The sequence below is a fragment of the Cannabis sativa genome, chromosome 9 (assembly GCF_029168945.1).
Source record: "Cannabis sativa cultivar Pink pepper isolate KNU-18-1 chromosome 9, ASM2916894v1, whole genome shotgun sequence".
In the NCBI taxonomy this organism is placed as follows: domain Eukaryota; kingdom Viridiplantae; phylum Streptophyta; class Magnoliopsida; order Rosales; family Cannabaceae; genus Cannabis; species Cannabis sativa.
This window is the reverse complement of record NC_083609.1, coordinates 9,482,784-9,507,917: the sequence shown is the minus strand read 5'-3', so window position 1 is coordinate 9,507,917 and position 25,134 is coordinate 9,482,784. Positions and strand designations below refer to the sequence as shown.

The 25,134-nt window shown below is 32.8% G+C and overlaps 2 protein-coding genes and 1 long non-coding RNA gene across 10 annotated transcripts; 1 reads left to right on the top strand and 2 right to left on the bottom strand.

The window, feature by feature from the left end:
- Positions 1-1,967: 1,967 nt before the first annotated feature.
- On the bottom strand, positions 1,968-3,376 carry LOC115723316 (uncharacterized). The gene is made up of 2 exons (XM_030652753.2): positions 2,743-3,376; positions 1,968-2,652 (listed from the first exon to the last, which is right to left on the bottom strand). Exons 1-2 carry the CDS (start codon positions 2,890-2,892, stop codon positions 2,344-2,346), a joined length of 459 nt encoding a protein of 152 aa, XP_030508613.2. The 5' UTR covers positions 2,893-3,376; the 3' UTR covers positions 1,968-2,343.
- A 2,675-nt stretch (positions 3,377-6,051) lies between these two features.
- LOC115722514 (NEDD8-activating enzyme E1 catalytic subunit) lies at positions 6,052-11,831 on the bottom strand. Its single transcript, XM_030651739.2, has 9 exons — positions 11,453-11,831; positions 11,119-11,282; positions 10,531-10,733; positions 10,142-10,374; positions 9,876-9,938; positions 9,730-9,786; positions 9,275-9,396; positions 7,772-7,889; positions 6,052-6,624 (listed from the first exon to the last, which is right to left on the bottom strand). The coding sequence occupies exons 1-9, from the start codon at positions 11,552-11,554 to the stop codon at positions 6,337-6,339; spliced, it is 1,350 nt and encodes a 449-aa protein (XP_030507599.1). The 5' UTR covers positions 11,555-11,831; the 3' UTR covers positions 6,052-6,336.
- Positions 11,832-12,617: 786 nt separating this feature from the next.
- On the top strand, positions 12,618-19,559 carry LOC115702233 (uncharacterized). 8 transcript variants are annotated; one of them, XR_009684539.1, is made up of 11 exons: positions 12,618-14,936; positions 15,420-15,476; positions 15,639-15,722; positions 16,134-16,219; positions 16,470-16,569; positions 16,649-16,755; positions 16,853-16,894; positions 17,101-17,186; positions 17,473-17,558; positions 17,601-19,168; positions 19,309-19,559. It is a non-coding gene; the product is annotated as an uncharacterized LOC115702233 (long non-coding RNA). The 8 variants fall into 8 exon arrangements; XR_009684536.1 differs by having other exon boundaries at positions 12,620-14,936; positions 15,656-15,722; XR_009684537.1 differs by having other exon boundaries at positions 12,620-14,936; positions 16,470-16,526.
- The last annotated feature ends 5,575 nt before the right edge of the window (positions 19,560-25,134 follow it).

Genomic DNA, 25,134 nt, shown 5'->3' with positions numbered 1-25,134 from the left:
AGCAATGAGTAAAGTGCCTTACTCAAGTGCAATGGGACTATTATGTACTTAATGGTTTGTACAAGGCCGTATCCGGCCTTTGCCATAAGTACTTTGAGCAAATACATGGCAACTAGAAAGATTCATTGGCTTGCAATGAAATGGGTTTTCGTGTACCTAGTAGTGGACACCTAAGGTTGGACTCATCTACAAGCAACAGAAGTTCAGAACCAACATAGAAGGATACAACATGCCGACTATGCCTGGGACAAGACAGAGAAAGTCTACTTCATCTTACATGTTCCTACTTGGAGGAAACCGTGTGAGTTGGAAAGCCCAACTCCAACCCGTGGTTGCACTTTCAACAACAACCTGAGTACATATCAACCAATATTTAAGCTATTAAAGAAGCCATATGGATGAAAGGACTTTTGACAGAGATTAAGTTACTTAAAGAGGTTCCTAGAGTGTACTCGTACAAATAAAGCCGTGTACACTTATGTAGGAACCCCGTGTTCCATGACCGAACTAAACATATAGAGATTAAATACCACTTTATAAGGGACAAGGTGACTCAAGGTGAAATACAAGTGGAAAAGTTCCTACCGAGGAGAACCCAGCAGATATGGGAACTAAGGTGGTCACTCTCAACAAGTTCAAACATTGTATGAACCTGTTGGGAGTTGACACGGGATGGTAAATGGACACATATTCAAGCAATGACCCTCAAAGACAGCAACAAGTAAATTGAAGCAAAGGCAGAAACTGTTTGGACTGCTAGTATGGAAATTTAGGTGGAATTTGTTGGATAAATTCCCATACTATTGTCCCATAAATAAAGTTACAAGGAAAATAAATTAGATCTATTTACAAAGCCTCAACAGACCATTATAACTCTCATGTAGTTGCCTGCCTCCGTTGTCATAGGCCTAGATCTTTATTTCTCTTTACAATATGAAGAAGCAAACAAAATATCTCAAGACTCTAACAAACTTTCAGCTTTACAAGGAAAATATCACAACAGAATATATCTATTTCTCAGCTCAAACACAACACAGCCAGCAACAAACAATATTATAAATATGAGGTTCAACCTTCTCATTTAAAGAAGAGAACCATTTCGGCCCAGCAGAAAAATAAAGGCAGTAGCCTTGTGTTTCCTTTGTAATCAACCTCAGAAACAAGAAAAGAAAAATAGAGAGTTAGTGAGAGATATTGTAAGGAAAATCAAGAGAAATAAAGTGAAGGAAAAGAGAGATTACTCAAGCTAGTTGTGGCATGGAATCTCCATAACTTGTAACCGGTTTTTTGAGATTCATAGTGAGATTCAAGCAACTTTGAGGGTCGCTTGACGGAGACGTACCTCTGATTTAGAGGGAACTCCGAAATCAATTGTTGTGGTGTTTTTATTCTTTTTCCTTTGCTGGTTTTTTATTTTTCGTTGGTATTTCTATGGCTGGTTTTTTGTTCTTAGTCTTTGCAGGTTTTAAAATCTAGAACAAGAGAAAGAGGAGATAAGCTTGGGTGTCTCGGCTGGGTTTTATTTCGCAAAGAAGAAGGTTGAAGTGGAAGGAGAAGAGGAAGCTCTTTGGGTTGTTGTTGCTGCAACAAGAAGAAAGAAAGGAAGAAGGTGCTTTCGGCTGGGCAGTAGGAGAAGGAGGAGAAGAAGCTTGCTAGGGTTTTGCTTGCTGTTCAAAGAAAGGAGAAGAAAGAGAGAAGAGGAGTGAAGGAGGCCGGCTGTGAAAGGGAAAAAATGGCAGCTAGGTTTTCATAGAAAGAGAAAAGATTGGTTTTATATTGCAATTAAATGCAATAGGGTTTTGAAAAGTAGATCTGAAATTCAAAAGGGGCATATTCGGTTAAGAGAAAGGCATATTCTCTTTGGATCCGCACAAAGAGAAAAAGACAGCTTTGCCCCTATTTTTTTGACTGTTAGGTGTTGGTGTAGGGGCAGTTTCGGGACTGCTGTGATTTCCTACACTCTCAAATAGAAATAAATAATCCAAGATATTTTCTTAAAACAAATCATAAGCCAATACAGATCTACAACAATAAGAATTATTTAATCTATAGCATCAAATGAATAATTAATTATTCAGCTATTATCCTATATATCATACATGCACAACAATAGGCCATAGAAGATCTTCACACCCTTTTGGTGAATCTTTCCATGCACTTAACACACTATAGATCTTATCCCATGTACAAAAGTAGTCTTTCTCTCTATATATATATATATAATAATGATGAAAATTATATATTAGACCCCAGGCATATACATATTGTATATAGCACATGAAGTGGGCAAATGGGGTTTTATTTATTAATTAGTAGAGATTATTAGAGTTTCTATTAATCCTTCTATACTCTGCTATATTTTGGTTTAAAAGAGCCACTTGAGGCCACTTGTTGATGATGATGATGAGACACAACAATCTTTGTGTTGTTTTGGTAATTATTGTTATTATTTTCAGATTGTCTGTGAGATTTTGCATAGTATGATGACCCAAATGATGATCTCCCATGTCTCTGCTTTCTTCTTGGCTGAGAAGACTGAGGAATGAACACACCAGTCCCTTTGCTACTTTCTCTTTTACAACTTTGTTCATACACAAATTGATGAGATTGAACAGCTGGTGGAATATTATTATGGATTACATGAGAAAAAGCCTGAAATAAACAACACAAAAAGAGTAAAAAAAACACTATTTATGCTTAGAAAAGTTTGAGATGAGAAAGAAAGAAAGTAAAAATATGAACCTGGAAAGAAACTGAAGGGTAATTGGCAAGTGGGTCCTCTTCTTCTTCTTCTTCTTCTTCTTCTTCTTCATCCATGATAAGAAGTGATATTTGCTTGCTTAAGTCTTTAAAGAACAAATCATCTTCTAATTCTCCTGCTGCAATTTCCATACTTAATAAAAATGAGAAGGGTTTAGCTTGTTTTGTTTTTCTAAAAATAAAAATGTCTTCTTTTTCTTTTAGTGGTTTGTAATAAGTAGGAGTATAAATAGGGAAGGTAAAGGGAGTGGCATGGGGTTGGAGGTGAGTTTAACTAGATGGGGGAAGAGATTTGAGAGCATGTGGGGTGGTGGGGTCTTAACTGGCAGTTGGCCAATCTGTCTTCAAGTCCCACAACCCTACAAGAATATCATATAGTGTGTCATGATATTATCCAGTACCAAAAAAAAGATGAGGAACAGCAGGCAACAACCCACACCCAGATATCTCATCCAAGATAGACTCAATCCTTTTATATAGCTAAGTTGAGATTGGTACTAAAGTTCTCTACCTCTCATCCATATTTCTAGATACTACTTATATTAATATATTTATAGGGAATATATGTGTATATAATAAGAAAAAATAGTATTATATGCTTCAAGATTCATAGTCCACACAAAGAATTTTGATATGGGGTTGTGATATAAAATTGGAAGTTTGAAGCAACTAGCTAACTATGTAGCTAGCATAAGTTGTTTGTTTCATATTATAATAGTATCATAATCAATACATGTAAACTAGAGTGTATAATCATACTTTGTGACTCATGACAAGGAACTTTTAAGGTCCCCAAATGCACACATTTTGTTAAAAGACAAAAGTAATTACGATGGTTTGAAAATGAAATGTTGTATATTATGGCAATATGAAGGGAGGGGTCTACTACTATTGGGTTTTAAATGAAAAAAGCAATCAAATAGATGATGAAGAAGAAAAATAACAGTGATGTTAATTGGCTTTATCATTGGATTTAACCCCTCAATTGTTACAACATGTCTGCCAGAATCATTTTTGGGGCAGATGGTGGACTATTGTCAAACACTTGCAAAGGTGGGGTCACATAGCTCATAATTATAATACACATACATATATAGGTACTCTTTTTCACAGCTAGCTCTGCATGGATTCGAGAAGCAATATATAATGTACCATATAAAAAATTTTGGTTGTGAGAGAATCTATGTGTGTATATTTTCAAAACCCCTTAACCCTTTTGTTATTTTAATATTATTTTTTTCTACACTAAAAGTAAAGGGGCATCAAAATAAAGATGAAGATAAATGGAAGGTGGGTCAATATATACATATACCAAAGCATTAATTGACTAACATGTATTATCACAGTCTTTTCCACTTGTTGAGTAAACTTTATAGCTTGGCTTTTGCAGGAACTTCACTCTTAACTGCAAAAGAAAGAGTTGAAATTATATTAGTGTTGTGTTGTGTTGTGTGGTCCACTTATCACACGGTTTGCTATCTGGCAAAGGGACCCACATCCACACATACACCCATATGCTTTTGTTTAACCATTATATATTTATGACTATGAGAATGGATTTTCATGGCTTTCTCTACTTTACTTCATACCCTTTAAGAAAAAAAATACGTCTTAATAGTAATTGCAATCCTTTATTTCCTCGTTCCTTGGAATTGAGTGTTAGTTTGCAGATACCAACTTGAGCTGTCTTATTTAAATTTTTACATTTGTTATGTTATGTGTGGTATGGTATAGTTGACCCTAAGCAGCCAACTTTGGCCTAATCTGATCTAGAGTAGACAAGATATTTAGTGAGACTAATAAAATGGGATTTTTTCTTTTCTCTTAATTTTGTAATAAAAAGATGATTTTCATTGCTAACTCACCTCATATTTTACTAAAATTATCATATTTAATCACCACAAGAGGGCATCCAAACTCCACTCACAGCAAGAGAAAGACCTTAAATCGCCACAAGCTATATAAATTGAGAATTTTTGTAACAATAAATAAAGTAAATTAAAAAAGGAGGCATTTATTGGTTGAGCTAGTCCAAAATTTGAATGCTGAATTTTCTGAGTAAATGGATCTGGCTAGCTTGGCTACCACACCATACCCCATAGTTGAGTATCACCAATATTCCCACTTATTTATTTACTAGGTGATTGTTACGTGCCAAGCCACGTAGTGTTAGTTTTATTTAATATTTTAGTTTTTTATTTGAATTAATAATTAAAATAGTATAATTATTTGAACGATTTGTTTTATAAAAATAAAATATGTGTCAGTATATTTAGTAAGTAAAATATAGTTGTGTTATAATAATGTATGTTATTAATAGTAAAATGTACATTAATCTTCTAATTGAAAAAAGTTCTATTATCTCATTTCATATCTAATAATAGCTACACAACTATATATTTATAGACTTTCACATTCTTTGCAAATTACTAATAAGCACCAATAATATTTTCATATTCTAATATTTTTCAACATTCTCCTCTTGGTGGTAAAATTAAAAATAAAACTAAAAATAAGCACAAACATATAAGGTAAATACTAATTACAGCCCATTTTATCTTTTTTTATTATTATTTTTTTAAGCCCAAGCCCAAAAATCTCTAAGCCAACACAATCAATCTTCTTTTATATTATCTTTTCTAAATATTTTATCTATATTTTTCTTTTTTATAAGATGATTTTTTTAATTTAAAAAGAGATTATTAATATTTAAAAGATTGTTTATTTAAAAGATTGTTTAATTTTTTGGGTTTAATTATTGGGTTTATTTTTTAACGGGAGATCAAACCTAATCGTTAAATTTAACAGAATATTCTTTTATTTTTAAGTATATTCTGTTAAACAAGAATGTTAAACCAAGAAATGTCGTTAGATAGACACTTTTAATATATAAAGATTTTATTGTAAAGAGTTTGCTTCCAGCCAACAGCCTTATTTAACAAGAATTTGTCTTGTTTCTTTATATATATAAAAATAAAATACATATTCCAAAAGAGTGTCACGTGACACTGAACAGCCCTCCTCACATGAGCGTATGTGATCAAACATAAACAAAAAACACTCATCACTGATTAAAGAATAAAGATGGATTCTTGGTAGTAGCCTGTCTTTAATACAATTATGTCAAAGTTAAAGATTAACACCTTGCATTGAAGTAAGAATAACTTTTACAAGGGCTTTTAGATCACATCTGAATCAAAAATACTCTTAATTTTGGGCATTTATAGATTTGGGAGTAGAATACTTTGGCATAAATGAAGGGTAATGAAAAAAAAAAAGTAAAACAAAATATGAGGGTCAGCCAAAATGCCAATAATGGTAATTCATGATCTAATTCTGTATCTTTAATCCAGTTAAAGTTAACTGCAAAATGAACTCTTGGGGTTCAATTTACAGTTCTATGCAATTAAAGAAAATCTGTGGGAAACTGAACTTTACAAATATAGAAAGCTAATTTAACCTTACCCCACCATTTTTTTTATCCTCATACTGCCATAGTCATAGAGGGAGATAAGGCCTTTAAAAGTCTTTATGGGTTTTGGTTTCTAATTAGATCTGATCTGGTACCTAAAATTATTATGCCCCACCTGCTGTATCCATATCTGCAACTTCATCAACTCCTTTGAAAACAACACGTAATTTTCTCAGACTGGAGGTCTTTGTGTCATTCTTTTTTACTGTACCGGTTGCATGGACAACATCCTTGGAAATTTTACCCATCAATTCGAAAAGTGGTTGGCTTAGGTTTGATCTGGTCATTTCTTCAAGTACTGGAGGAGCCTGCATGTAAAGGTTCTTCCCTCGATGTGTGATGCTCGCCTTCGACAACTGCAGCTTTGGATGTTCCTCGAGTAAACTTATGAACTGTTGCACACAGAAACTAGCAATCATTAAAATTATACCTTCAAACTTCGATCATAATTACCATCGTACCAGATCATAAATAACAGTGAGTCATTTTACTCTGTTTTGACAGAACAAGACAAACAATGAAGCACATGTTTACCAAACTTATATAGTTGAAAATTGGCTAGACATAGTTTTAGGAATGACAGCCGGATTTGTCATTGCACAAATTTTACCCTAATTAGAAATTGTGATCTAACAATTGATGGAGACGCGGCATAAACTAACATGTAGAGAGTGGAATAGACAAAACATGACAGATCAGTGTGAAACAGAGGCAATTTCTTGTTTCCTATCCTAATGGAATATTAGTGAAACCTATTCCCCCTCTTTGATAAGGATTTGGCAAAACTTTTCCTAAACAATTTAAAGCACCAGACAAATATTTGGAGTCGAAGAAATAATGACTTGGGATGCATCTCAATAGAAAGTGTGACCACTCCAGCAAATTAACTTTGTTAAAATATATACTATTTAGGAAACAAATGACAATGAAAAGTATTAACATTGGAATCTTAGAAGTATTTAATGCTAAACTCATTAGAGCAAACACAAACCTTCATCCACTTTGCGAAAGAAAAAAAAAACACAAACCTTCATGATTTAGAAAGTTAAACACAAAGATTTCAAGGAAAATAAACCCTTAATATACATGGCAATCTCAAAATCATTCATTCTAACTATGAATTCCAATCACCATCAGAAGCTAATATGTTACAACATTTTGGATAATATGGACAAATCAAGTCTCATAAAAGAATCAATTAAAATTTACGTAGAACAAAAGAGATAACACTTTGGGGGATATGCTCAACCGACCAAGGCTTCCATAGAATGGGTCACCTCAATAAGAGTAAACCAAGATCTAAACAGGTGTATGGGCCAAAAAGTATCTCTAAGCTCATCCACACAAATTCTCAACAAATATCAAGAAACATGTCAGCCATTTGTTTCTTTAAGTGATGCATGATTTAATCAAACTAGCAATAAATCAAGTGGGCTCAAAATCTACGTCCCTTTACCTTCCCAGATGGTATGCAAGTCAAGAACAAAATAAATTACCTGATAATGATATCAGATTCAAATATAGGATGATGAAAGTTACCTTCTCTAATGTTAATGAAGAATCTAGTTCAACCAGAACACCCGGACCACATACAAGACAGTCCTTGTCCTTCACAAATTCAGTCACTTTAGTGTGGAGACCTTCAGCACCATTGTATCTATTCAAAGTTTTTAATTGTCAGTATACTTTGGCTTAACAATTTTATTTTGAATCTACAGCAAAAAAAAAAAAAGAAACATGTGAAGAACAAACAAAAGAAAGGGTTTAGCATGGTTGCCCCTTGAATTTATTGAGATTAGCAAAATTATTTTTGATATTTTCTTAGCATAAATCCCTGAATTTATAAACAATAGCACTTAACTTCGTATTCTTAAATTTGGTAACAATATATTTTTTTATAATTTTGCTCCTTAAATTCATTGCATATTTGCAATATAGTCCTTCAACTTACCGTCGATTAGCAGATGTCTCCTTAAAAAGGTTATAATGGAAGTAATTGATAAATAAATCAAATTCAAGGACTTGATTACAAAAAAGTATTTAAGAACCACTTTGCCAATTAGCGAGAACTTTGGGGCAAACATGCCAATAACACAAAAAAAAAAAAATACTTATTTTGTATCATTCTTCCAAATAATCTTTCTAAAGTTCTTTTAAATAATAATAAATCAAAATTAGCCCTCCATTGAACCCTGCAATCTCCAGGAGGTTCAAGTATTCAATGTTGAATCAGCAGACTAACACTCAAGAATTAAACTTATTACACAAAATAAACCATCACTCATAGCATGGGCCTATGTTTGGTCTATCACCATAGAGAGTGTTGTAGACAATGTAAATCTTGCTATACAAAGCCTGCCATAGTTTCTAAGTCTTAACATGTTATTTTTTTTTTTTTTCTGAAAAAGAGATAGAGGTCACTTGTCCTAGATTGACCCCTATTCAAGTTTATTGAAAAGCCTCACTTGTGGTGGAGGAAAACCGTGGTAACAAGACTGTTATAAAATAAAGCATAAAATATGTACTATCATAGTAGCATCAAATCCCCCAAAGGGTAAATCTTGTTATACATTATATTACCCCAATCCCTACATAGATCTAAGTCTTAACAAGTAAGATTGAAAAAATAAAAGTATCAAAACAAAGCCACCAATACACTTTCTTCCTATGTTATTAACTTTTAGTTCCTCTAATTATCTAAAAATCCATAATTAAAAAAAAAAAAGGAAAGCAAAGAGAAAAATGTTTTATTATTCATGTTATTGGTTATCTTCACTTCTTGCGTTCTATTAATTTTCTCTTATGGATAAGAGTTACTAAAAGGAAAGTAGGATATTCATTTTCTTTTAAAGAGGTCATATGTCTATGACTGACCTATTGAGAGCACTCACTTATGGCGGCAGAGGAAAGTAAGATATCCATTGATAAGGAGAAGAGTGTATTATTACTAATATTATATTCACATATAAAGAACCCATGATATAACAGAGAAGTATAACATCACAGTTATAAATGAAAATCAGGACTGTAAAAAGGACTCACGTTAAGTAGTTTGACAGAGTTTTGCTGCATCCTGATGCAATCTTTAATGTTTCCATTGCACATGCAGCTGAAATAATTGCATTGGTGGAAGCAATTGCCGGTATGATATTCTTCACAACACCCTGTAAAATACATGGATTAAAAATCTTCTCATAATCATAAGAGAAACAGATACACAACACCAAAGATATTAAAGCCCCTTAATGACTCATAGCTTTCAAATCTCCTCACTTTTATTTTTTATTCCTTTACCTCGCAAAATATAAAATGGAATAAAATGTTGAATCACCTTTCAATAAAGAATGTCAACATATCAAGTGATAAAATTGACAAAAATCAGGTCTAAAGTAACATGACAGCAAAGGAAAGAGACCAAAAATAATTAGCATATCAGAAACATTGTCTATTCTTAAAATGTCACTGTTTCAGAGAGACTTTCTTTAGCATGTATATACCTGAGTAAGAGAATAAGTAACACCTGGAATACCAAAAAGCTCAGCCCTCTTGACAGCCTACAGCATATAAAGAACGGTAGCAGAAGGATTAAAATTGTGGAACTAAGGAAAAGAAGGAAAACATTACTAGAAAATTGTTTATCAACCTCATCATAAACCCATTTCATATGCTTTGGGTCATCAGGATCGAAGGCCTTCCCACTATGAACCTGCAAGTGAAATGCATTTACAACAGCACAACAATTAATTTTAGATAAATTTTACTGTAATGAAAATAACAACGATACAAGTTAAAGATAAATCCACTAGTAAACCTCACCTCAAAGCAATCAATTTTAGATCAAATTATCTGGAAAGATAATGAAAATAATACCAAAAAGAAAATTGAACATAAACCAACAGTAAACATCACCTCATCCCATTTGATTAAGTGGGCATATTCAATACAATGTGCGGCAGTTCTAGGGGTTTCTGCAAGGGTGCATAAAGGAAACTTCACTTGAGGTGGGAAAAGCCAGATGGTACACTCAAAGCATGGTGTGAGCCCTGGCATAATGACCCTTGCGTGGCCTTTAAATCCTTCTGTGCCGCCATCTACCATAGGTTTGACTGTTTCTTCTAGTGGGTTATCATCTGAATCGTACTCTAAAAGATGAAAACGAAGAAAAAATCAGCAACACATACCACCTTAGCATAATAGGATAAAGCAACAACAGGGTTATAAACAAATGACCATTTTAAATTGGGAAGATGAACTTGTACATTACCAAGAGATGAAAATCAGGAAGTTAAGTTACCAACCTAGAAAGCCACATACTACGGCATTAATGTAACTTCGAGCCTCAATAGAATCGAGACCGAGGGCAATAATACTAAAATTACTAAAAAAGGAAAGCTCCTTGTCTTCAATCCGGCAAAAGTGTGGCACAATATTCACACCACTAACTCTTTCCATGACACGTTTTGCAGCTACCTCAGCCTTCGGCTTACCGACATCTTCGAGTCTACAATATTAAGGACTACTAAGGTAAACATGCTTACTAGAAACTGAAATTCCAGCTAAATACTTGCATATAAACTGAAAAGATTAGTCTGTTAGCATATAGTATCAACGATGATAAAGAATAATAATAAAAATTTAAAAACTGCTCATATTTGCTTGTTGCATAGTCAACATATTCAAACAAGAGCATTGGTGCCTAGCACCTTCCACCTTGAAATGGATTAGCAATACTCCTTATAAATTATTTCATTCGATTATATGGGATCAAATACTTAGGCACTACTGGTTCCTTTTAGCATTTCTCTTCAAACAAATAGTAATTCCTGTACATAAATGGCTTGTGTGTTATGTCAATTGGCATAGCACCATGTGAAGATAAAAAGAACCTGAAGAGAAATTGACGATTGAGATTCGAGACCTCAATGCGGTCCATGTCTATAACTTCGAGCTCCCGAAAACCAGACAAAGCCAAGTCTTTTAGTAGTTCACACCCTAATCCACCAGCCCCTACCACCAACACTTTCGCATACTCCTTAAGGTCCTCCCTCAGCTGCAACCCCAAAAAAGAAAATAATCAAAAATTATTTAGCATTAAATCAAAACCAAGAATTCTTGGGTCAGAATAATCAATTAAACTAAACCCTGAACCAGAATTTAAAAGCAGACCGAGTATATGTAAGAATGTCGAAAAGAGAGTTAGAAAGAGAAGATTCATTTTACTTCGGGGCCAGGTTCGAAGCTGGGTCCGACGAGATTTCCAGGCCTGAGGAGGAGCTTGTCGAGGTCCCTCGATCGGCTTGGTTGTACCGCAGTGTCTGCCATTGGAAACGTCTCTCTCTCTCTCTCTCTCTTCAGAATCAAAACTGGAAAGCTTCGTGGGAGGAGCAGAGGCGGGAGTTCGGACTAGGGAGAGGAGAGGACTGATGGGTTAGTCGCAGCTTAGCTTTGCTTTTAAGCTTCTGCCAATATTGAAACTTTTACCGCACACAGTTTTATTTTTTTTATTTCTCGGATCGTATTAATCATAGTTTTTTTTAACTGAAAAATTTCACCAACTCGGTTTTTTTTTTCAAAATTAAACCTCAAGCTCCTTACAAATAAATTCTAATGGATAAGCAAGTTACTAAATTATTTATGCCTAAAAATCTACTTAACCACATTATGAGTAGGAAAATTATAAATTTTAAAAATACAAAAAAAAAAAAAAACACACAACCAACAAAATTAGTAGAAATCATATGACAAAAGGACGAATAGTTCTCAATCTCCCGCAAATCTGCAAGTGAGAGAATTGATGATTACTCTAGAATTGCTCTCCACAAAGATAAACTTGTAATCTTTGAGCTTTACCAACTCAATCGCCAAACAATACGTTGCCGCATCTCCACAAAGAGCATCCGAAAAAGCCAAGTCTACTGTGCTAACCCAGATCATCTCACCCAAATAGTTTCTAGCAACAACCGCTATACACGAGCTTTCGAATCTTTAACATCACAATTCAGTTTGATCCAATCTTGAGGAGGAGGGCGTCAAACCTCCACTTGGAAAGGAGAGGGAGTGGAAATAAGAGTAGCTCTCAAGTCTGCATAAGAATAACGAATATAGTCAAGACAATGATTCATACTAAGCAACTTAAGATTATAAACCTTTTTGTTTCGTACTCGTCATATAGTATCAATTACAATAGAAGCATGTATAAAGACCTCATCAAACATTGATGCCCCTATTATTAAGACTCCAAATAAACTTGACCTATTCTCACATACGGATGCCTGAATCAAACACTAGAAATATACCCCACGGAGAAGATCCCCACAAATAGAAAGTCGGATCACATTTGAGAAATAGGTGCTCCAAAGATTCTTCCTCCACCCTACACAAAGGGCAATTAACATCTTCAACTTGTAGTCTTTTATTAAGAATCGCGATGGTCGGGAGGGCTTTAGACAATATACACCATTAAAAAATCTTATGCCTCTCTAAAATTTTACTATTCTAGAGTTTATTCCACATGGACGGGGCAACCTCACACAGTGGAGCTCTATGTAAAGCTTGAACTATTGGGATTTTATGCCCTAAATAAAACTCATTTTAATATAATCTTATTTGTTATTAATAGAAGATTAGAAGTCATTTATTTTTACATGTATTATTTATGTTTATGGTTTAATATACAATTTTTGCTAAATTCAGAATATATTATAATTCACAATTACAGTAATCACAACACAATGGAAGGTAATTGTGATTATATGCTTCAAAAGTTTATGTCCCATGATTCATCAGTGCACTAGATTTACACCAATGTAATAATCAGCGATAAAGTTTTACTTACACCTTGGATAAGTGTTATGTTCTTTCCAGGACATTGTCAAAGTATGCTAGTATCAGATGTATGGAGTATACATTGGACTGGGACCGATATTGATCTTAGTAAAGATATTATAATCTTACCGTTATATCTTTTTAAGTCAATATCACTGGTTGATCTTAAATCAAAAGATATTAATCTTGATATGGTTAAATTTGATCTCAAGAGTGTTATTTATGTTCTTAGAGTTGTTCGTTAAAGCCTACCAATTGGTTCAGGTAACACATACATCTTGGGAACATGATGGTATAATTGAGTGCGAATGCTAATCATATATACGAAATCTATAGCTTCTATCTAGACATAGAAGTGAAATGATGATTTCTTTCGAGCTTGACTTAATAGAGAAAAATAAAAGAGCTCTTATTTCAATAATTATATTAGTTTACTGAAGTATCATTTATAGGAAGTTAAGTATTTTAAGAATAAAATACATTGAGGGGTGGAACGGTAAATTTGTCCTTACTTGATGTAAATCATTTATAGAGGATCTTTGATTATTGGGATTAAAACGATAGAAAATTCATAACGTATCTATATCGTGGAACATAGAGAGTGTTCTATATAATTAAGAGTGTAATTCTTTATCTATAGTGGCACAAGGAGAAATTAATAAGTTGGAGAATTTACTTGGTAAATTCTAGATGGAATTTTTACACAAAATGACTATTTTGACCAATTTTTAACATTTATATTATCCTTTCTAATTTTTAACATTTTTACTTTTTAAAATTTTCTTTAATACTTTTTTAAAGTTTTATAATTACATATTTATCTTTTGTTCTTCTTCCTCATATCTAAACTCATTCAAATCTGGGTTCAACAAGTCTTCTCTTACTCTCTCATCAAGCTTATCGAGCTTTCACACTCGTCTTCGCACAATCACCATATGTAGCTTCTCGTCATCAGCCTCTTCTCAAGCCACCATTGTCGTTCAATCGATGTTTGTAAGGTCTTCTTCTTCTTCTTCTTCTTCTTCTTCTTCTCATTTTGCTAAAATTACAAAAATAAAAGTTTAGATTTGATAGTTTTTATAAGAGTTTGTTGTTTATTTGCTTATTTATTATTGATTTTTCTATTTTTCTTACAGATTTTAGGAATTTTGTTCTTATTCTGTTAGTTGAGTTCTTATATATATACATATAAAAGTACACTTGCTAGGTGTTTGATGAAATGCCCAAGAGAATTCTTTACTAGCTTAAAGGAATAAGGCACATTCAAATGTAATTTTATTTCAACTTTAAGTTAGCATTTTCATGGTATTGTTTAGATATTACTTTTGCTGATCTATATTTTATCTTTTTTATGAATAAAAAATTTTATCTAAATATTTTAATGGTTACGTTGATTTAACGCGACTCTTCATCGCGTTGACCGACGTGAATAGTACCATATTAAAGATATTCGTCGTTTGTAAAATGACACAAATAATAAATGATTTGCGTCGGTTGTATATCCCTCACAAATTAGATAACTGACGAAAAAAGTATAATGATTAAAAAAAATACATAATTAGCGTCATTTTACAAGCCTCACAAATTCTTTGTGTGTCGTTTTTAAACCGACGGTAAAGGATTTGCTTAAGTGAGAAAATGACGGAAACCCTCTTAGGTTCACTTACCCCCAAATTTCTTACAGACCAAAATCATTCCTTCATTCTGCGTGAACCCATTTTGGTCAGCCGCCTCAGCTCCGAAGGTCACGCAATTTTGCAGACAAAATTTTTCTCCTCAGCTCACGCAATTATGCTCTACTGTGCCTCAGATTTTTCCTCCGTCGGCGTCGTAAGTCCCCTACGTTCACGCTGTTGTGGTCTCGATCTCCTTGACCTCCGTAAGTATCCCTCTTTCTCTCTTGTTTTCTCTGCATTATTCTCTCTCTCTCAGTCATGCCATAGCTCAAGTGCAATTTTTTTTATGAACCTAAAAAAAACCCAACACTGTGGAAGATTTTTACTAATAGAAATGTTTTAAAAATTAAAGCTTTTCAACTACCCAACTCACATGAAGGAATTCTTCAACTTAATAGCCCTAATTTTATGAGAATTAATTTGAGACAGAGATTGAAATTAAATCTGAAGATTTACCGATAATGGATTTGTTGGGAAAAGTCGATCCTTATGTTATTCTCACAATGAAAAAGTCTGGTACAAAAGTCAAAACTAGGATGAGATTTTTTCAGTGTTGGTTTCTATATATAAAAGCTTGTCTGTAAAAAATTGTATGTTTTTCTCATTTTCTTTTTTCTTTCTTTCATTAGGTTCTTAATGATAATTTGAATCTAATATGGAATCAAATATTTGACTTTGTGGTACAGAATGCATTGCATAAAATGTTGATTTTGGAAGTTTGGAACCATGAGTATTTTGTAAAGGTATCGTTATTCTTCCCTTTGTGTTTCATTTATTCATATCAAGAAATTACTTCTTTATACCTAAAAAAACTTCTTCATTAAATAAAACCTCAAGAAATTACTTCTTTATATATTACAAAAATTTTAATTGGTTTTAAATTAACTTTAGAACATCAATTTTAGTTCACAATTTTCTGTAGGTTAAAGTACCTGGGGGCGAGGGAAGCCATCCATAATTGTTGACATTGATAAGGATGAAGGTCTAAGGTATGTACGTAGTACATATAATAGAAATAGTAAATTGTTCTTTTAAAAGTAAATTACATAAGCTACTGTTGTAATTTCTATTGCTTTTTCACAATGCAAATATTAGAATTAGTGTCATTTCAGTATCCATATTTCTTTTCTGCTTGCCCATTTGAAAGAAAGTTTTGTTCCACAACTAGAAGTTTCTTCTCTGATTGCTTCTAGGTACTAGGATTTCTTATGGTCCATTCGTTTATTTTTTAATATTGGGATATGGGTGATCTTGATACTAAATGGTAAATACCAAATTTTGCAAACTTGGATTATTATTGATTTTCATGTCACCAAAAGCTTCTATAGTTCAAATTATATTTTAAGTCAGATTTCTCAATCCTTGCTTCATATTGCTTTTTCTTTTGTATCCCTTCATAGTTCGATGCTGCAAAATTGAGAAAACTCAGACCGAATTTCAAGTAGAGCAGGGGCTCTGTTACAGCTGGCAATGCTTCTATCATAAGGTTCCCCCTCTTTCTCCCCCAACCAAAAAATAGAAAGTAATTTTGTTTTAAGTGTGGTAATGCAATTGGATATGTTGTTTCTTGTGTCTTCTGTTTTGAGGCTTGTACTGTCTACATATTAATATACATTTCAGCAACTGGTTTAGTAACTGCGATTCTTGTAGTTTATACTACAACAAAACTGGTTTATATTCTAGGGTTGCAGATTTTAAGTAGCCTTAATATGGTTTGGTTCCTTTATCATGAATAGTGATGGTGCGGCTGCATTAGTCCTAGTGAGTGGAGAGAAAGCACTTCAACTTGGATTGTAAGTAATTGCAAAGATTAAGAGATTTGCTAATGTAGCTTAGGTACTCTTACAAATGTATTGGCTTCCTAATTCTATTTTACTGTTGCTGAAACATAGCTCAAAGAAGATTATCTTTGCAGGCACTTGAATTCTTCACAATTGCTCCAGCCCTTGTGATTCCAAAATCCATTTTAAATGCTGGTTTAGATGCTTCTCAGATTGATTACTATGAAATAAGCATTTTTTTGTAAGATTTTAGTACTTATAATCTCTCTACTGTTCCTGATTTAGTAAGCTTTTTTTCTTAGTTTCATTCATTTATATTTTGTTCTTTTCCTCTCCAGGTTATAGCTCTAGCCAATCAAAAGCTGCTTGGTTGTAATCCTGTAAGTTAGTAGAAAACTAGATCATTTGTTTCAAGTTGGTTTAGCGTGCTATAAGTCTAAAATATATGCTATTTCAAATCTAATTATTCCTACATTTTCTACAATTGCTATAGTATGTTTTATTTGTCCACTTTCATTTGATTTTATTCATTTTGCTCAATGTCTTTATCTACATTTTTTCCCTTCTAATTTTCACGTATTTCAAGAATGCCTTAATGTACATGGTGGGGCTGTATCATTGGGACACTCACTTGGATACAGTGGAGCTAGTATCTTGGTCACATTGTTAGAGGTAATTTATAAGATTCTCATCCCTAGCTCTGCGTACCTAGTTTGATGTTCTAATTTCATTATATAGTTCTCTGGTTTTGTTTAGGTGTTCTCTTATTGATCCAAAATCATTATCCATAATCATATGTATGGTTACATTCTCTAAAATATAATAGACATGCGAAGTGACATTCTTTTAAATATCTGTTGAGAGTTTAGTTGCGGTGGATTTAAAAGACATTGGTAAATTTGCTCTCTCTAGTGTATTTAACTTGTTGGAATTTCTGAAATGAATAATGTTGTTGCAGGTACTGAGACATTAAAATGTAAAGTACGGGGTTGGTGCCATATGCAATGGTGGTGGGGGAGCTTCTTCACTTGTTCTTGAGCTCATGTAAGACCTGTAATTGTTTTTGAGCTAATCTTTTCCTTTTAGAATTCATTGCTATTAAACTGTTGGACAGGTGATGTTGGGTGTTGATCGTCTTGACATGATCAAAGGAATCCCACAGAAGATTTTGGCTTTCGAAAAGTTCCTAGAGGAGAATCCAAGCTGGCGTGATAAAGTAGTTCTACTTCAAATTGTTGTGCCAACAAGAACAGATGTTCCAGAATGTATGTTCATTATCAAAATATGTTCTTACCCACTGTCTGTTATGCCTATTTTTTTTTTAAGTCTATCTGTAGTTTGTTGTCTAATGTTATTTCAATCATATGACTATCATTAAATTTATATCATCTCGATCAATTTATAAATAATAGAGTTGTTTATTATTGTATAATACAGATCAAATACACACACAATGTTATTGGTATTGTGTGATTAGTTAATATAATCGATTGCTAATTTTATGTAAGTTTTAAAAATTAACTTTTTTTTTTGGTATTATGTATTTACTATTATAAAGAATAATTCTAAAATTTGATAATGTAGGTGCAAAAAATTGTATGAAAAATTTGCAATTTTTCTTTATTTATATTTGTGCTTCATTTTATAAGCGACGCAATACGTAAAAAAACAAAATATTTTCGTAATAGATATGACATTTTTAAACCGACGTAATAAGTTTTTTGTGACAGTTTTAAAATGTCATAAACAATTTAGCGTTATTTCTAAACCGACGCAGAAAATAAAATAGAAAAGAAAATATTTTGCGTCGGTTTGTAAATGTAGAAAATTGTTTTTTGCGTCGTTTCAAAAATGACGCTAATAAAAAACTATTTGCGACTACGGTATATACGTCGGTTTTTTAAACCGACGTAAATTCATTAAATGACACTTAAAAACCGACGAGAATCATACTTTTTGTAGTAGTGTATATTTTATCTTTTTTATGAATAAAAATTTTTATCTAAATATTTTAATGGTTACGTTGATTTAACGTTGTTTATAAGTTGTTTCATAGTTGTTTCATCTTTTAATTTTTTTTATTGTTGCTGTTTCACCAAGTCATACATTGAAGAGGCTTTTCAGGGAAAAATGTGAGGTAATGATGATAAGGTTACAACTTTAAAGATTAATGTATTAGTTTTTGTTGTCTTTATCTAGTTTCAAAGACTTGTTTTGTTATGTTTATATTTTTTTTTCTGATGTATTTAGTTAACCTTAAATGGTTTATGTCTCTCATTTTTTTCTGTTTCTAATTAGTTATTTTTTAGTTTTAATTTAGTTATTATACGATTCTTATTCTAAGGTTCTTAAGTTTTTTTTAAAAAACTAGATCATTAGGCTACGTCTTACATTTATCAATTGTATTTGAATTTGAATTGGAATTATTTTAGTTGCATGTTTATTAAATTTTATAAATTACATTATTTTTTAGTTGTTATATTGTTGTTTTAATGTTGTTCGGTACATGATATATTGTAGTATTATATAGCTATTAATCGTATTTTTATTGGTTCATTGTTTTATTAATTTTGTCATCCTAATATATTTAGGTGCATGATAAGACCTCTGACGTTGTTGACAAGTTGAAGCTTTCAAAGAAAAATATTGTCAAGGTTTATAATTTACTTTTTTAATTTGTCTTGTTTGAAATGTTCTCTGATTGTTGTTCATTCATTTGAAAAAAAAAAATCATAGCAGAAAGTTGTTTTATAGTTTGTTTAATGTTGTTTTGATGTTGTTTTAACTGCTGCAGGACTTGATTTCTAGTGATGATGAACTTCAAAGTTGATCAGAATAAACTTGTTGTTCATTTCTATTCCTTTGGTAGAATGAAGTGAGTTGCAAACATTGAAAGTGTACAAGAAAATGTTTCAAAGTCTTTTAAGAAAGTTGAAGCCACTATACATGAATTAATGATTGAGCAGTGTATTTGGAGTTATTTTATGATGCTATTTAAATATTCTGTTACAGTGGAGTTATTATATATTTATTTATTTATTGTTATTTAGTTGTTCAACTAAGAAAAACTATATATATATATATGTTTAATTTTATATGGAAACATATATAAAGATTGTTGTTGTGTTATTTTTCTAAGATTATTTGTGTTTTTCAAGTTAACACCACATGTTGATGTCTAATAACTTTTCATATTAGAATAGGTTGTTATCTAATTATCTGCTCGATGTAATTTAGTTGTTTAACTACGTAAAAAAATTAAATGAATATATGTTTACTTTTTTATGGGTATATAATTTTTTTAAGTTGATGCACTAGTATCTTGTAGTTTCTTTTACTTTTTTCTTAAAGATTTTATATCAGTGATTTTTGAATTTCTTTTGAGTTAATGCAATGCGTTGTTAATTAATTAATTTACGTATTAATATGAAGTTGTTATCTAGTTATTTTATTTTTTCATATATAATTGTTCAATCAAGAGAAAAATAGTTTATGTTTTAGTTTTTCATGGTTCATACTTTTTGTTGTTTGTTGGTTTCTTTCATATTTTATACACTATTAGCTGATGTACAATTGATTTTTATGTTAAAATAGAATTGTTACTGTGTTGTTTATTCGTTGCTATTAGGTTGTTTAACAAAAAGAAAAATGAGTATAGATTTATTTTTTTTAATATGTAGATATATTTTTAAGTTGGTATACAAGTGTTATGTAGTTGTTTTTAAATTTATTTTATAGATTATTTGTGTATTTTTTTCTTAGATCTTATGTAATTTATGAAGTTGTTTTCATGCCTATTTAACTTGCATATTATAGTAAGTTGTTATGCAGTTATTTATTTGTTGTTATTTAGTTATTCAACCAAATAAAAATAAATATATACACATGTTTATTTTATTTTATACATTAGTGATGTTTTTTTTTTACATTTTTAGAGTTATTTTTATGCTTATGTAATTTGCATATTGTAGTGGAGTTTATGGAGTTGTTTTTTTATTATTGTTATTTAGTTGTTTAACTAAGAGAAATAAATGTATATATATTTTTATTTGTGTGTTGTTTTTATTTTATTTTTTAAGTTGGCGTAAGTGTTGATGCTCAATTAATTTTTATATTAAAATAAAATTGTTATCGTGTTGTTTATTCGTTGCTATTAAGTTATTTCAGTATTGTATTTTTTAAAGTTTTTGTCTTATAAATTTATTTTTGTTTGCATAATATGATAAACTTTAATTGATTTATATGATATGGTTAAGTTGTTTTCTAGTTGTTTTTGTGTTGTTGTTTAGTTGTTTTGCACTGAGAAAAGAAGCCTTATACGTTAAAATTTATTTTGTCCGAATTCGCCACGTGGCAACCACTGCTGCGTTCTGACGCTACAGTTTGTGAGCGTCAGGCAAGTCTGAATGCTTTGTCCCTCACTCGCGTGTGAGTCTCACTCGCCCACATAGCTACATGTGTGCCACACATCTCCTTGCGCATCTGGGGGAGTTTTCAAGTGTATTTTTGTAAATAAGAAACTTTGAAAATAGTATATTTGAAATTAATAAACAATATAAATGTTTATTTTTGCTTATGGTAGTATAAATGTATATTTAAGGTAATTTTAACCCAAAATAGAAAAAACCCCATTCTAGATCTACTTATTTGAAGCTTGGTTATATAAGCCCATGGTCCTCACACTAGTTGAGATAATACTGCTTGCAGACTCATTTAATTGATTTTAATTAATCCATTATAATTCTAAAATTAGACTATGTCTTATTTATGAATTTTCACTAAGCAATGACTTAATTGTGAAGAAAAGAGGTTTTAAGGTTTATTTGTTAATTAAGAGACTTTATTAAGTCTAATTAATAAATAAGTTAAATGACAATTTTATTTGATAATTAATTTTAATTATAAAATAAATAGTTTTGACATTTAAAGGAAATTAGAAAATATAGCATTAGTGAAAGAAAGGATAAATTATTGATTAAAAATGTAAAATTCTAATTTAGTGGGGTCCATCCTATGATCGACCGATTAAGGGTATATTTAGCCATTTATTTATCATTTTTAATGCCATATAATTTTAATCTAATCCTAGGAGAAATCCTATATACGAAATAAGATGGTTCTCATTCTCATCCAACCCTAAGTTTACCTAGTTTTCATTCTTTGTCAGACAACTAGAAACTTGAGAACCTCCTTCTATAGAATTCGAATCTCTTTCTATTTCTCTTCAAATTTTCAAGCCTTATAGTGAAAGAGTACATGCCCACCCATAGCAAGTCAAGTACTCAATCATAGTGTGTAAGACTGTGAATAATCCAACACTTCAAGGAGAATCGGGCTCAGATCTTGATAATACTCTGTGATAGATTGGAACAAGGGTTAGAGATCTGAGTGGAAGGAGATATATTATTCTGCTGCAACCAATGTAAGGTTTTTTTAACTTTATATGTGTTTAGATTCTATTGTTTTAGAGAATTCATATTTAGGGTATTAATTAACATACATGTTAGTAAATCTAGATCCTGGTAAAATAATCCCCAACATGAATAAGATAGGCCAATTTACAAGAGAACTTCTCGTTACGCTCTTTTGTCCAAACTCAATTATCTTTCCCTTGACTAGAGGGTCTACCCCTTTTTAGAATAGCAGAAATAGTTTCACTATCAAACAGGCAATTCATTTTCTGAATGTCCAAATCTCTTGTGTCAGTCAAAAGGTCTACCACCTTTCTCACGCCATAATCAGGGTGACCATTGGACTTAGGGTAAAAGGTTTTACTATGGGTCACCCACGAATCCTCTCAGATATTGGTATCTCTATCATTGGAGACCACTTTACAAGCTCTTTCTCTCAGAGGACACTAGCTTTGACCATATTTTTTTCCAAAACTAGGAATCTGAGTTCTTGTACTTACACCCAAAAAACTCCTTTCCTTTGAGATACTTGGCTCTTAAGATTTCACAGCAAATGGATTGATTCCCGCATAGTAAATTCCACCTCCACTTAGCTAGGAAGGCTAAATTCATCTCCTTTATTTTACAAAATCCAAGACCACCTCTAGATTTGGGAAGGCAAATCTTATTCCAGGCTTTCAACCGGATACCTCGGTTCCCTTTCTCAAAGCCCCACCAAAAGTCATGCACCAAGCCATATATCCTTGAGACAAGTCTATTAGAGAGTTTGGTGGTTTGCATCGCATACATAGGCATGGACAAGCCCACAAATTTGATAAGTGTAGCACGACCCACTTTCGAGAGTGTTTTAGCTTTCCAACCCTGTAATTTTGAGGTAAAGTTCTCTACAACAAAATTGAAATCAACATCCTTTTGTCTAGATCAGAATAAGGGGAGCCCTAGATATTTTACGTTCCCTTCCAGCCCTCCAAATCCCAAGACATCTCGAATCCCTTATTTTAAGATCTCAGGGGTATTTTTACTAAAGAAAATATAAGATTGGAGTTTGTTAACCTGTTTTCCTGACCAAGAACAGAACTTCTCAAGGCAATCCCAGTATCATTTTGCTTTAACCAGAGAGGCCCTACCCACCAAGATTAAATCATCTGCAAAAAAATGTGGGAAAGAGTAGGGCCGCCCCGAGAAAGATTAATGACTTGGATATTACCATTACCCATGGCTCTATCAAGAAGTCTCAACAGAATCTCTGTCGCCCAAATAAGCAGGTTGGGGGAGGGAGGGTCTCCCTGACAAAGGCCACACGTCGGAGCAATTTTCCCAACTTGACCACCATTGAGGCACAAATTCAAAGACGTAGTTGAAATACATTAGGAGACCCAATTAAGGAAGGCCCCAAAACCCCATAGCAACACAGAACATGGTCAATAAATTGCCAGCTCATCTTGTCATAGGCTTTCATCAGATCAATTTAAATTGCAAAAAAACTTTCTTTGCCCTTCTTCCTATTGAACAAATGAATGATTTCTTGGATAATCACATTGTTTTCATGGATGCTTCTGCAATGCACAAAAGCAGCCTGGGTAGAACAAATAAGTCGTGGGAGTAAAGGTTTTATCCTGTTTGCAATTATTTTGGAAACGACCTTATATGAAATGTTGCATAGGGATATAGGCCTATAATGTTGAACTCTCTTCGGGTTCTGAATCTTTGAAATGGGCACTAAATTAGTAGTATTCACCCCCTTGTGCATCGTTCCAGAGGTGAAGAAATCCAAGAATGCATCAAAAAAATCTTCACCCACTGAATCCCAATAATGCTTAAAGAAAATGGCTGACATACCATCCAGACCAAGGGCCTTATGGTTGCCCATAGTGAACAAAGTTTTTCGAATTTCATCAAGATCATGGACCCATATCAGATTCTCCCTCTCCACAGAGGAGAGCTTAACAGTAATAATATTTGCACAATTAAGATCTTGATCTGAGCCAGATGCTGAGAAGATTTCACTAAGAAAACTAGTGAACTCTTTTCCAATGGCACTTCGCTCTGAGAGCCAGATGTTATTCATGTCCAAGATGCTATAGGTAACATTACGCCTCCCTCTTATAGTCGCAGACAATAAGAAAAACTTGGAGCATTTATCCCCTTCTTTCAACCAAGAGACACGTGTCCTTTGTTTCCAATAAAGTTTCTTCCTTTCAAGCGACTTATTCAGGGGGCGCCTGACCTCAAGCTCTGCCTTCCAATCTTAAGATCCAATGGGCAATGTTTAAAGATGATCAAGTTTGCATCAATGGGCAATGTTTAAAGATGATCAAGTTTGCATTCTAACTCTTTTATAGTAGCGTCAATTTTCCCAAACTGGCATTTGTGCCAATTTAGCAAGGCAACTTGAGTTGCTCTAATCTTTTTGAACACCCTGGCCGGGGCCTAATGATGTGCGATAGAATTCCAAGCTTGGGAAACAACCAACTTTCTTCTCTCATCTCGGGTCCAACCTTCTTCAAATTTAAAGTTTCTTTTAAACTTCTCGTCATCCCCTCCAAAGGAAAGGCACAAAGGCCTATGATCTGAATTACAAGTTTGGGATGAGCGCAATATAAATTTTGGGAACAAATTAATTCAACCTTCATTAACTACCCCCTTGTCCAATACCCAAACGATGGTTATCCTAAGTTAGTTCATCAGTTCAACAATAAAAGGAATGAACTAATCTATCCCCTTGGAACCTTCCCTTTCTGACTCATTAAGAACAAAGTTAGTGTCGCCCAAGATCAACCACAAGTTGCCAAATTTATACTCCTCTTTCATGACTTCAGACCAAAATAACTTTTTTGCATGAAAATACGGTGGGTCGTACACACAAGTGAGGAGCCAGGGGTGAGCGGGAGGGTCCGAATACATCAGCCTTGAGATATGGTTACAGGAGCATGACATAGTCTAAAAAACAAAACCCAATTTCCAAGCCAGAATTATACCACCTGCAGTACCACCAGCGGGCACAGTAATATTAAAATAAAAGTGAAATTTTTTAAACAGATGTACCAGCAGTGAAGCATCAACTTTTAGCTCAAAAAGAAAAATAAATTCAAGACTGCACGACCAAACTAGGGCCTTAAATTTGTGAACTGTAGAGGTCTGTCCCAACCTTTTACAGTTTCAAGCCACGCCCCTCATGGCTCCTGTGGAGGATATGAATTATCCTCTTC

Coding starts and splice junctions, on each gene's coding strand:
- LOC115723316 (XM_030652753.2), bottom strand. CDS start 2,892: ATGGAAATTGCAGCAGGAGAATTAGAAGATGATTTGTTCTTTAAAGAC. Junction 2,653..2,742: donor ACCCTTCAGTTTCTTTCCAG/GTTCATATTTTT, acceptor TGTTTATTTCAG/GCTTTTTCTCATGTAATCCA.
- LOC115722514 (XM_030651739.2), bottom strand. CDS start 11,554: ATGGCAGACACTGCGGTACAACCAAGCCGATCGAGGGACCTCGACAAG. Junction 10,375..10,530: donor CGTAGTATGTGGCTTTCTAG/GTTGGTAACTTA, acceptor TTCATCTTTTAG/AGTACGATTCAGATGATAAC. Junction 6,625..7,771: donor CTTCATTAACATTAGAGAAG/GTAACTTTCATC, acceptor TGTGTGCAACAG/TTCATAAGTTTACTCGAGGA.